Here is a 13,702-nt window from a genome sequence, read left to right on the forward strand (position 1 = left end):
ACATCCTTTGTATACCTTGTTAATTGAGAAGCTTCTCAATTGTCCTTTCAACGATCAGTTTTAATCTGTTTTCCGTTAAATGACTATGATACCATTGATCGCAGTTCATGATGATAAAAATTCTAATTACTAATGCATATGAAAACATTGATTTAAAAGAACTAATTTTGGAAAATAAACAGTTAAATTGTCATAAAAGAATAATTTAATTTGTTTCATATTTCAATAAACAGATAAATTTAGAATCAATGCATCAAAGACTCATTTAGAACAATTCAACTATTAAATGTACAAAAGGGGTGCATACACTTAGAAATGAGTATTGGAAAACTTGAACCAAAGTCAAAATGTTTTGATAATTTACATAACAATCTATTGATTGGATGATGAAAAATCTATAAGTAATTTTAGTATATTCACAGTACTCAATTTGATAACGTTTTGTAAATGTCATATTTTAAGATTATGTCTTTAAATATGTGTCCAATGAGCACAAAATCTCATTAAGACAATGCATCAAAATAGTAAATTTCCGCGAATACAAAATCTTTATGATAGATGACTGAATTTACGTTGCCAAGAAAATTCCCACTAGCATACGTAATGCCAAATGTTTAATTTGTGTTCTATTCAAAACTTTCAAGCAATAGATGTCAAAAATCTGTATCAAATAGTCCTGTATTACATACACGAAAGCTTTTAATTCAATATTATTGTATATGGAGCAATACCCTTTTGTCAACTTAGTGTGATGTAGCTTTACGTCCCACTCCGTCCATATCTCGAGAGTCCTTTCATCATTACAAACCACACGTCAAGCTCTGACTTGCCTATCACTAAAATTAGTAAATGGACAGACATTTAAGCATGCGAAGACTATGACAAACACTGCCCACATAACCGATCTGACTAACCGTCTTGCTAAGGCGACATGGAAAATATCAAGTAATTTGCGTACATTTATAAAGGGGTATGTGGGATATATGTCAATTAGGCAGCAACTGAAAAACACAAAAACCTCAGAAATATTTATTTTATGACGCATAGTATTTTATTGTTAATTTTATGTATATTGCGATTTACAGAAATCAATGCTTTAACCACAGATATAAGGTGGCAGTTACCAGTTTTGGTGTACCTGAACATGTGTCCCACGCAGAAATTTTGTTATAGTTAAGTAATGAAATATATAATTGCATCATGTGGACTGAAAAAACAAATGAATGTAAATTCTAGGCTATTGTACTACATTAGTAAGTAGTTGCATACACAGGTTGGGGATTTCATTCACAAATGAGACCAATCAGAAGTCAAAATTGGGGTCTCCTCTCTTGATTTCATCCAATCTTAGTGGGGAAAAAATTTAGTTTTATGTAAACAAAAATATCTTGAGACTTTGATGGTTGGGATAGGTACGGACATGGCTCTAACTCATTGAATGTCATTCATCTCTTGAAATTTGCCTAAAATTCTTGTCTGACATTAGCAGGATTCGGAAGATGAGGATTAGATTTGTATCAGAGCATCACATTTTTTGCCTGATTTGCAATGCATTTATGAATTATGAAATCTCCATGCTGGACAGACACCCAAATTTACAGGTTTTGTATATATTCACATAAGTACGCACACATCTTAGTTACTCGAAACCATAAACTTTATTTGCATATAAGCAAAAAAATGAAAGCAACAGTGAAAGATCTACGATCAACATAATATCCCTTAGAGATCATAAACATATTAAGAATATTATTACGCGGTTTCTGACTGTGATTGGCACATACATATGTAGCGGGTTTGATCTACTCGAAAAATGCTCCTGGAACAAGCCAATTTGTTTGTTACTAATCGTTATCAATAAAGGTAGTGTTTGAACTGTGATGATGTCATATATGCTTTGTCCTATATTGACGTGGTATATATCGAGAGATCGAGAGAGAGATCGAGATCGAGATCGAGAGAGAGAGAGAGAGAGAGAGAGAGAGAGAGAGAGAGAGAGAGAGAGAGAGAGTATACCAAGCGGAAATTAAAAAAAAGAAGTCACAGCAAACCAGACAATTTCCCATTGACCAAAAAAAAAAAAAAAAACAACAACAACCAAAAAAAACAACAAAAAAAAACAAAATAAAAACAAAACAAAACAACATGAAAAAGTCCACAAAAGAAAATACAGAAAACTAAAGATTAAGAAACACGATCCGCACAAATAATTCTTGCTCCAATAATGGCATCCGCATATAATAATTTCAGAAGTTCGTTTTATGATGAAAGATTTGTGAATAAGGATTTCTTTTTGGCACTCTTTCATCCGATAGGAATGAATGAATTTCTATTGTCTATATTAAACGGTGTCTCATTGGGCTAAACATAACTTAGACAATCTATCAATTAATAACGGACAATAGAAACGCATCCCATGTGAAAAGTACAGAGTCCCATTGGAAAGCAATACAGAAACAAGAATGTGTCCATAGTACACGGATGCCCCACTCGCACTATCATTTTCTATGTTTAGTGGACCGTAAAATTGGGGTCAAAACTCTAATTTGGCATTAAAATTAGAAAGATCATATCATAGGGAACATGTGTACTAAGTTGCAAGTTGATTGGACTTCAACTTCATCAAAAACTACCTTGACCAAAAACTTTAACCTGAAGCGGGGCAGACGGACGAACGGACGGACGGACGGACGGACGGACGGACGGACTCACAGACCGAAAAACATAATGCCCCTCTACTATCGTAGGTGGGGCATAAAAAATATATTGTGCGAAAACAAAATAATATAGTGTGCACATAAATGATTATATAGTGCGTATATACAATGTATTATTTTATGCGCCCAAATTAATATTAAGTGTCTTATTTCTCACAGGTTTCTAGTGGGCTTCGTCTGTTTTTTCTTCAATTTGTTAAGTAATGGTGGACTTCCTATTTTTATACGCACATTGACATGATTAACATGAACGATAACATGGTCTAGCTTGATTTGCAATTTCTATATACTGTTTTAATACTATTATGTAACTCAATTTAGATAAATAGTCACCAGACTTTGTCAAAATGCTTTTTACGACTGCTCGAATTGCAGAATGATTTCTAAATTCGATTATTTGTCACACACTTACTACACATGTTACAATATGCATAACGTTGTTAATTCATTACACAATATCGATAACTATAAAGGTTAGATGATAGATCTACCAAAAATGCCAGATCAATGCTAAATGTGTCTCTTGTTTCAAATATTTACCGTTTCATTAGCTAGATGATGAATTAATGGTACCAATTTGTCAGAACAATATATATATCACACAAGTGGTATGGTCACTGTTGGTCAATACTAAATGTCAAGGTACACATACAGGTTAATAAAAAAGATTGAATTTTGTCCTTAATCAAACAGTCATACCAAATTCTTACAAAAATCAAACAGACACACGACAAAAAAAAAAAAAAAACAATTGAAAACAAATAATATTAAAAAAAAAAACAACATAAGAGAAAAAAAATTAACACAATCAAACAAGCAATAAATATTGTATACCGATTCAAGAATGTGTCCATAGTTCACGGATGCTCCACTCGCACTATCAATTTGGCTCTGAAATAGAGGGAACATGTGTACTAAGTTTCAAGTTGATTTGACTTCAACTTCATCAAAAACTACCTTGACCAAAAACTTTAACCTGAAGCGGGACAGACGGACGAACGGACGGACGGACGGACGAACGAACGAACGAACGAACGAACGAACGGACGCACAGACTGAAAAACATAATGTCCCTCTACTATCGTAGGTGGGGCATAAAAAGTGATACAAAGTTCCCCTTCCCCTATCTTTATATTCAATGACATCAAAGTACCAGAAACATTTGAATTGAGTTAACATACTCTTGGTAAGATACAGAAGCATCTCGGAATGATTAAAGCTGTGATTAGTTTGGAGGTGCATAATTATGTATATCACTGGATGGAGATCGGAGCAATGATGATAATTAAATACACGTATAACATTTACGACTCTGTTCCTTAAAGTTTGAACATCTTCAAAAAAAAGGGCAAATGTGTTATTGCAGATATGGGTATAAACATAAACATGGACTTAAAAAATATGCGTTTAGGTCAATTTGTGAGAATTAAGTGAAACTTATGGCAATAGTAGTATTTTTGTGTTGTTGGGTTACTGTCCCATTGACGTATGTCCCTCATATCCTAAAATTGAGAATGGAAATAGGGAATGTGTCAAAGAGACAACATCCCGACCAAAGAGCAGAAAACAACCGAAGGCCACCAATGGGTCTTCAACACAGCGAGAAAATCCCGCACCCAGAGGCAGGCTTCAGCTGGCCCCTTAATATAAATGCGTACTAGTTCAGTGAAAATGGACGTCACACTAAACTCCAAAACATAAATGAACTGAAATTAAAAAACATACAAGACTAACAAAGGCCAGAGGGACAGGCGCAAAAATGCGGCGGGGTTAAACATGTTTTGTAAGATCTCAACCCTCCCCTATACTTCTAGCCAATATAAAATAAACAAACACACAGCAATACGTACAGTAAAACTCAGTTTAAAAGAAGTTCGAGTCCGATGTCAAAATAGGTAACAAAAGAAACTAAGCAAAATGACAATGATACATAGATTAACAAAGGACTACTAGCAGTTTTCGACATGCCAGCTCCAGACCTCAAATAAACTGATTGAATGATTATGTCTTCATCATATGAAAATCAAGCACAATCCCTCCCGTTATGGGTTTAGTATCATACCATCATAAAATATATGAGAAGAACTTAACCCGTATCATGCCAACAACTGATTTCAGAATAAATGTGTTTATTTCCGTTGCAAAGACCCTATGAGTGAATCAAAATTAATACCAAAATATGCCATTTTCAATGACCTGACAACAGTATCGTAACTATATCCCTTCTGCATCAGTCTGTTTAAAGGTTTGGTTAGTTTTTGAGGTGAGTGCCGACATTTTTGTGCTTTGTATAGAATATTACCATAAAAGATTGGATGTAAAATACCTGATCGTATAAGATGTCTGCATGTTGATTTATATTTACGAATGATGTCCTTGTACCGATGATAACATTTAGTAAATGTAAATTTCCTTTATTCGTAAGAGACCGACATACAGAAGCTTTGAAAACAAATTAAAAAAAAAAAGCTGTATGTCTTCACTTTATGTATCGCTTAATATAAAGATGATGTCTTTTCACTGAATATTGCAAAGTTTGCAGGTGACACTTTTGATCGCATCTATCCCATTGAAATTGAAATAAAGGAAACTACAGATATAGTTAATTTTGCTTCTGATCTTGATTTACATCTCTAAATTTTTATTGAGGGTACTAAGTTTATTATCAGACTTTACGACAAAAGAGGTGATTTCAATATTCCCATTCTGAACTTTCCGTTTCTATGTATACACATTCCAAGAGCACCTGCATGTGTAATAAAAACCTCCCAGTTGATATGATACTTCAGGGCCTTTGTTTCCAATCATGATTTCCTTGATCGAGGGTTGCTGATTATCATATAGCTATTAAACCAAGGAGTCAAAATGGTAAAGTAGATGTCATCTCATCCAGACGCTTTTATGAACTGTTGATGACCACGAAAATGTTCCGCTTATCGTGTCCACTATATTGTCCTCGTTTCTTCGATTGTTGTTTGTCTTTTCCTGATTTGTTTTTTTTACCCTGGTGTTGTTTGTTTTTCTTTGACTTATGATTTTTGATTGCCCCCTTGGAATCATAGATGATGAAAAATTTTGTCCTGCATTTTTTTTAGTTGTAATCTCTGTCCTGCCTTTTTATTTTTCACTCTATTCGGTCCTGCATTTTTTTTAAAGTTTATCCTGACTTTTTGTTACCTAAATTGTCATCCTGACTTTTTTTTTGCAAGTTTCTCATCCTGCCTTTTTTTTTTACTCAAAACTCCTGTCCTGCCTATTTTTTTCAAATTTCATCCTAGCCCCCCCCATAAAAATCAAATGGTATCTCCCTTAAGCTATCAAACTATTTTCATTCAAGAAAAAAATGAAAAAAATATCCAAAAACTGTATTGTTCTGGGATTTTCTTATTATTGTCTAGATATGATCAGTTGATTTACTCAATTAGATGTTTTATAGACACAATAATATAGAAATAATAAGACTATTTATTAGTCAATTATCGCAGTAATAAAGTCCTAATGATATAACAAATGACATTTTTACGCTATCATTGAATTTCAGTTAATTCAAATTTACGAAGATTTTGAAAAGATTTTGAATCTTAACTTCCAGAAAACCAATCTTAAAGACTTTTTATAAATTGATTTTTTTCCGATGAAATATATATCCATGTCATAACTATACTAGTACTTAATTTTATGCATATATCTATTTTAAGAGGACTGCTCTTAAACGAACATTTGGAAATCTGCAAAATCGGATGGAAAAGAGAGAAAATCCGTTTCTTAATATTGAGGAAGATCAAACTATGGCGAATTGGATTTATTTGATTCAGGAACGTGGATGTAGGCTCTAGAAAGATTTCAGTTATCGTACTCATCAAACTGGAAAACCAATGCTTTTAAAATAATGAAAACAAAACAAGTTCTAATGATTTCTCTGTGTGTTATATAATAACTTATTGGAAGGAGTGAATATGCAGATTGTTTCTGATGCCTCCGAAACAAATGTATAATATTGTTCAACTAAATTATCCTGGCATTGATTTAGGTAGCCAGTGATTGACGTTTACAATTAGTTAATCCTTGTTCTTCACTAAGCAATATTCTCTTTCAGTTTGTCAATACTTTTGTTTGCCATGAAGTCAAATTCACGTGTGTTCGACTGGATTTTTCACAGACTAATCTTACTAAATACACAGCGGGCATCAAACTTTAAAAAAAGCCTCTGGATGCAAGTATTCAAATCAAAATTGTTCAAAGCAATTCTAAACTAAGAGCTGATTAGTACAGTTGAATATATTATATTGAAAGATTCAGAAAATTAGAAATTAAATTTGTAGTTCAAAACATAACAGAAAGAAATTCTACAAACGGTCCATGTGGCATGTAGTTCTTCAATAATGGCATCATATGGGTATTCCGTTTATTTAACGAACAATGTCCACGTGCAATGTCTTTGAAATCCTTAAAAAAAAAAAGAAATGTATCAAAATTTGTTCTCAATTTTCTTTATTTCATATCTTATCTATAACTTGCAATATTAAAATAATTAAATTTTCCGGTCTAGTTCTTAGTAACATTGCGGATGTTGATTTTTACGATAAAAATGCACAGAAAAAAAGTCAGATAAATTCTGTAAATTTGACTAACAGACATTTTAACTGTTGACATAACAGTATAAAAGTTTTAGAAGATAAGCAGAGAAAGAGAGTATATTGATCGCTTTATATCGATCCCTTATCCTCATTCACTGTTACGGAGGTCTATCGGATCACAACAAAATACATTTCTATATTATTATCATCTTAATAATATTCCTACACCGTGATTAATTGATAACTCTTAATAACGATTAAATGGAGATGTAATTAATCTAAAAACTAAACATGGGATAGTGTGTTACAAGTTGTTGAAATATTGTTTGCTTTTTGTACAAATGCTCAAAGTGAACAGGTTTTTTCGATTTTGGAGTATTACAATATCGAATTCGGCGGATGTTACTGAATAATAAACAATTAAGAAAAATATTGACATTTATTTAACTGACGATTAATAGTATATGATGGGTTAGTTAGAGGGTTATTGTTTAATATATGGAGTTATGAAGCTGAGTATAGTGATAACACCAGGCTGATACTGCTGGGGAATTATCTTCAGCCCATACACAATTTAAAACAGTAAACGTTATGTGGTTCATTACTTATATTACAGCATTTCTTATTGTTCATGTAACCTGCGGAAAAGATATTTACAAAGTTGGTGAGTACTTTTTCTTATTTTCATTTGTATTTATAATTCTTCTTCAAACGTGTTGCCACAAACGCAGAAATTCCATCCCCACAGACGCAAATGTTCTTTTCGCAAGCGGTTCTTTAGCAACAGTATGATTTATTAAATTGGGTGATCAAAAGATACCCACATAACGCCTGTAAAATAGACATGATGAACGTTGGTTTTGTTTTTGTCATCAATGATCATACCTTCAATGCATGCAAAAGGTCACAAACCAATGTATCGCAAGTGATTTGAGCAACCCTATACAATTAATTTTGAATTGAAATATTGACATTTTTTTTAGTTGAAGATCTGTAAGATACATGTAAATAAATGATTTTAAAAAGAAAATTATTGATATATGGACTGTTTTCATCTATATTGACATAAACCGAGATCGTCTTCTTTTGGATACTCCATTAATTAAAATATAACATGTTATGTAAACTGAAAAAATATATGAATGCTATCGTGCGTTTGATTATCTTATCAATTTTCTAATCAAGGTTTTTGAAAGAATTTATTGAAAGAAAATGTGAAAGAGACGATTCTGAAAAGCTTGTGACAACCTAACACATTTATAATGGAACACAGATTTTTAATACTAGCAAAGGTCTTGACTTTTCCAAAAATTCAGAAATTAATATTTTTATACAAAAAAAAAAGAAGAAAAATCAATAAAATATTGTCTAGTAACGTTGTTATGGTAAAACTACTAATTAAATTCAAACGTTCTCGGTCTCTCTCATTTGATTTTTACTGTTTGATGATCGTGATTCAAGTAAAATCAAATCTATAATTTTCTGTACGTTTCCCTGAAATTTATCATCTGTTGATATAACAAAAAAATATTACACATCATATCTATGTCATCTCATTAAAACTTTTATCTCATAATCGTCTTACTATTTGTGTAATTATGTTTGTGTTAGACAAATCTATAATGCATATTTTCTTTTCAACCTCCTACCAGGAAACATGTTTGTATTCATATGCAGTAATGATAGGACGGATTAAATAAGCTTATCTTGTTACAATCGCACTTTTGTTCGTACTTTCAAAGCACTCGTATTTGTTTCTTTAGAAGGTTGGGTGTTTTTATTACACCATATGCTTGTGGTATTGGTTGTTATAATTTTAAACCGTTATAGGTAGAGTGTTTTCTTACATTCAGATGTAAAATAATAATGTCATGAAACATCAATAACTGGGGCGTTTGAGTCGATAAAAATAACAAAACTAACCAACCCATTTTTGTACCGTGTAACTTAATCAATGGGTGCTTTACTTATTCACAATAAATAGGGTGTCATGGTAGTTATTTGTTTCCATTATAATAAAGAATTCATTTTAAAAGAAATATGCAAACAAAGTTGAAATGAAAAATTATTAAAACTGAACGAGAAACCACTTAAACCATCAGCTTGTTACAAATCAAGTCATCAATGATGGCTTCAACTTAAAGAAGTACATATATACCAAGGACTTTTAACACCAACAAAGAACAGATTACACCATGACAAACATGAAAGAAAGGCGAAAAGACAAACAACAGTCAACAAAACCGTTCATAGAGTAATTAAGACTAAACAATACAAATATCACGGAAATAAATAAAGGAGATGTGGTATGACAGCTTTCCACGAGACTAGGGCTTACAGTCTTACGTCTTTCGAGTATGATTTTCGTACTCAGACTCAGAAATCAACCAATCAAAATACTGGATTTTCTGTTTCGAGCACAAATTTTTTACGCCGACTACTGAGTAAAGTTTTAAGTCTGCAAGGTCAAATGACGTAACCTATTTAACTCAGGTGTTATGGAAGGATAAGCAGTTCTAGTTCCACTGATATAATAATTGCTAATAACGAGTAAAAAGTAGGTCAAGGTCATAATCGCAGAGAATAAAATTGTATATACTACGACTGGAACATATCCTTGGTCATTTGTTGAACAGATACTAGTATTCCGTTACGGTCAAACAATTCATGATTGCTTCCATATTCTTTAAGTTCCTTATATTAAAAATCAATGGTTACAGCAGCTTCACTGTAATCAACAAAAATTTTGAACTTGATAGAAAACGCAAACTCTGGAAAACTATTTTAATAAAGTTATATTTTTTTCGTACACCCACTCTGTATGAAGCAAAAATTATATTGTATAAATCGAAGTTATTGTTTGCAACACAAACTGATACCTCCCTTTAGAGATTTCAAAACTGCAGACGTCCATCGATTCTTCGTAAGAGGAAAAATAGTGCATGCTATATAGGAAATAACACTAAAGAGTTTAATAGTGTTTTGATGCAAATGCTTTCCTTTATAATTCTTTGATGAAATGTATTTATAAATTTCGTTTTCGTGTGATTTTATTTTCAATTTAACCATGTTTCATCATTAAGTGGATGGAAAAAAAATGATAGCATTGGTCTTAGTTCCCAAGAATTTCAGGTCACTATAGTATATAGGACAATTTATAGTCCTAGACTGTGGTGGTTATCGAACATTTTTATAATTTTTGTCTGAAAAAAAGGTATTTTCAAGTTTTCTTTTCATTGAGGAAATATAAATGAAAAACTGCGCAAGTCATTTACGATAAATGTAAACAACTAGAAAATTATCAAACTAAATAAAAACTTTACTTACTTATAGCAATTGTTTAAAAATTACATTTAAAAAAAAAAATTTGATCGTTCAATTATGAATTTCAAGAACAATACTGGTTTGTCCAAGAATCAGTTAAAGAATTGACAAAAAGGGATGCTTAGTTTTTAAAACAGCAGAAACAGTGAAGTTGCCATCATTAAAGCGAAAAAAGAAAAACCAGAGCACGTTCTTCATGTGTTTATTTGGTGGTAAGGACACAGGTACATAGGTAATTAGTTTTCATTGAAACTGAATCTTTCTAGTTTTCAGTGTATAATTTCATCCCTCTGAAACAAAGAAAAAAACCCACAGTACCTGTAAGATGATGAGACATTGAAAAGCTCTAGAAATTCATACATACACAGTGTTTCATTTTATGTAGAAAGATATATTCTTACAAAATAATAGTCACAACTAATAACCAAACTGTTATGGAGACCGTATGTTGACAATGGATAATGGAGACAACACAACAGATGTTTAATTCACTTAAAGTTAGATTGAAGTACGCAAATGATTGTTCTTGCATAGTCATAACGATTGTTATATTTACAGACTGATAATCAAGACAATTAGCAAACTATCTTCTAGGTAAAACAACCTCATTTATCTAAAATTCAATTATTAAATTTTGTGTAGGAGAATGATGAATTACAGACTGACTGGGAGCATGTGCTTTTACCATATATCATGTTGTATACAAGTACAATGTTCTCCGGTTGTGTAATTTCAAAACGATGCTTGAATTGATCATATCAGAAAATATCTTTCATTCTCTAACCGTTTTTTTGTGTGAATTTCCTGAATACCTTTCGGTTTATTCCATATCCAAGACATAAACTGATCAAATTTAGGAACACCCGAGAAAAAACTTACACAATTTTAAATCAAAGAATGCATGGTAAGCAATAATTGTTATCCTGCAATCGGCCAACTATTGTACAAATAACAGGTACACAATAAAGTATCCTGTTACCCCGCTTCCATGTTGAACAAGCGGTAATGTGAATATTTCTTTTTACGTAACAATTCATTTTGGAATCCTCCTCGCGATCCGCGTTTAAACTAAGTCGATTTTTTTTGGAAAAATCAGAGACAATTACTTTAATTTAAACAGCTAGGTATTTAAGTGCCGGTGGAAATTGCAGGATAAAAACAATATATGTACATTGTCGGAAATATAAAATTTATGTGTACTCGCTTCGAAACAGGGGTTTCAAAAACTTGCACAAAAAAGTTTTATATTTTTCGACAATGTACATATATTGTATATATAATTTTCAATAGGTTTATTGGACATGCTTTGATACTATATATGCCCTTGAATTTTTACTAGATAACATTTTTGTTCGCTTTGGAGATTCCGTATATCGTCAGGTTATCGGAATTCCAATGGGAACTAACTGTGCACCACTTATTGCGGACCTTTTTTTGTATTGCTATGAGTTACAATTTATGACAAAAATCAACAAAGACCCATCGAAGCAACATCTGATACACAAATTTAATAATACTTTTAGATATTTGGATGATATTTTGGCTCTCAATAATGACGACTTCAGTATGTATACTAAAGAAATTTATCCTGTTGAACTTACTTTAAATAAAGCTTATACTAACATTGACCACTGCCCTTTCCTCGATCTTGATATCTATATCATTAACGGAAAGCTTAATACTAAAATATATGATAAAAGAGATGATTTTTCATTTCCTATCGTTAATTATCCATTTTTAGATGGTGACGTTCCCTTGTCACCATCTTACGGTGTTTATATATCTCAACTTGTACGATTCGCTCGTGTATGTAACAATGTTTTAGATTTTAACGAGAGAAATTTACGTATTACTGAAAAATTATTACACCAGGGTTTTCGATATCACAAACTAGTCAAAACATTTACTAAATTTTATCATCGGTATAAGGACATCATTCGTAAATATAGCTCAACATGCAGACTTCTTATACGTTCAGGTATTTCACATCCAATTTTTTATGGAAATATTCTTTATAAAGCACAAAAATGTCAGTATTCACCTCTGAAGCTAACAAAACCTTTAAATATACTTATTAAGAAGGGATATAGTTACGATACTGTTGTCAGGTCATTAAAGATTGCATATTTTGGCGTTAATATTGATTCACTTATAGGGTCTTTGCATCGGCACTAAACACATTTATTTAAAAACCAGTTGTTGGCATGACACGGGTTATGTTCTTCTCATATATGTTATGATGGTATGATACTAAACCCCTAACGGGAAGGATTGTGCCTGATATTCATATGATGAAGACATAATCTTTCAATCAGTTTAATTGAAGTCTGGAGCTGGCATGTCAGTTAACTGCTAGTAGTCTGTTGTTATTTATGTATTATTGTCATTTTGTTTATTTTCTTTTGTTACATCTTCTGACATCAGACTCGGACTTCTCTTGAACTGAATTTTAATGTGCGTATTGTTATGCGTTTACTTTTCTACATTGGCTAGAGGTATAGGGGGAGGGTTGAGATCTCATAAACATGTTTAACCCCGCCGCATTTTTGCGCCTGTCCCAAGTTAGGAGCCTCTAGCCTTTGTTAGTCTTGTATTATTTTTAATTTTAGTTTCTTGTGTACAATTTGGAGTTTAGTATGGCGTTCATTATCACTGAACTAGTATATATATTTGTTTAGGGGCCAGCTGAAGGACGCCTCCGGGTGCGGGAATTTCTCGCTGCATTGAAGACCTGTTGGTGACCTTCTGCTGTTGTCTGTTCTATGGTCGGGTTGTTGTCTCTTTGACACATTCCCCATTTCCATTCTCAATTTTATTAATATATTTGAATTCAAGAACACAATCTAAGCATGAATATGATATTTGTCCTGTTAGTAAGATATACACTCCCAAGAAAGAAACGCAATATTTGATAAAAATAGAATTTACTTCAAACATACAACATAGATTTAAATATAGAAATAAACGGTCTGAATCATGCATATAGCATCAAACTTATGTGAATATCTGTTATGCCCATAATTAGCCTGTAACACAACTAGACATAGACTGAAAAAGGCGTCGAATTCGGCCCTTATTGCGGCG

At 32.2% G+C, this 13,702-nt stretch overlaps 1 protein-coding gene across 2 annotated transcripts in view; it reads left to right on the plus strand.

Annotated features, from left to right (window-relative positions):
* The first annotated feature begins 7,485 nt into the window (after positions 1–7,485).
* The window catches only part of LOC127715270 (probable glutamate receptor), an 81,358-nt gene continuing 75,141 nt past the window's right edge, over positions 7,486–13,702 (plus strand). For both annotated transcript variants that reach the window (XM_052221307.1, XM_052221308.1), the window contains exon 1: positions 7,486–7,958. In XM_052221307.1, the coding sequence (XP_052077267.1) occupies positions 7,886–7,958 (73 nt within the window). In that variant the 5' untranslated portion in view covers positions 7,486–7,885. The remainder of the gene's footprint in view (positions 7,959–13,702) is intronic.

This window comes from Mytilus californianus, unplaced genomic scaffold (genome assembly GCF_021869535.1).
Source record: "Mytilus californianus isolate M0D057914Y unplaced genomic scaffold, xbMytCali1.0.p SCAF_9, whole genome shotgun sequence".
Classification (NCBI taxonomy): Eukaryota; Metazoa; Mollusca; class Bivalvia; order Mytilida; family Mytilidae; genus Mytilus; species Mytilus californianus.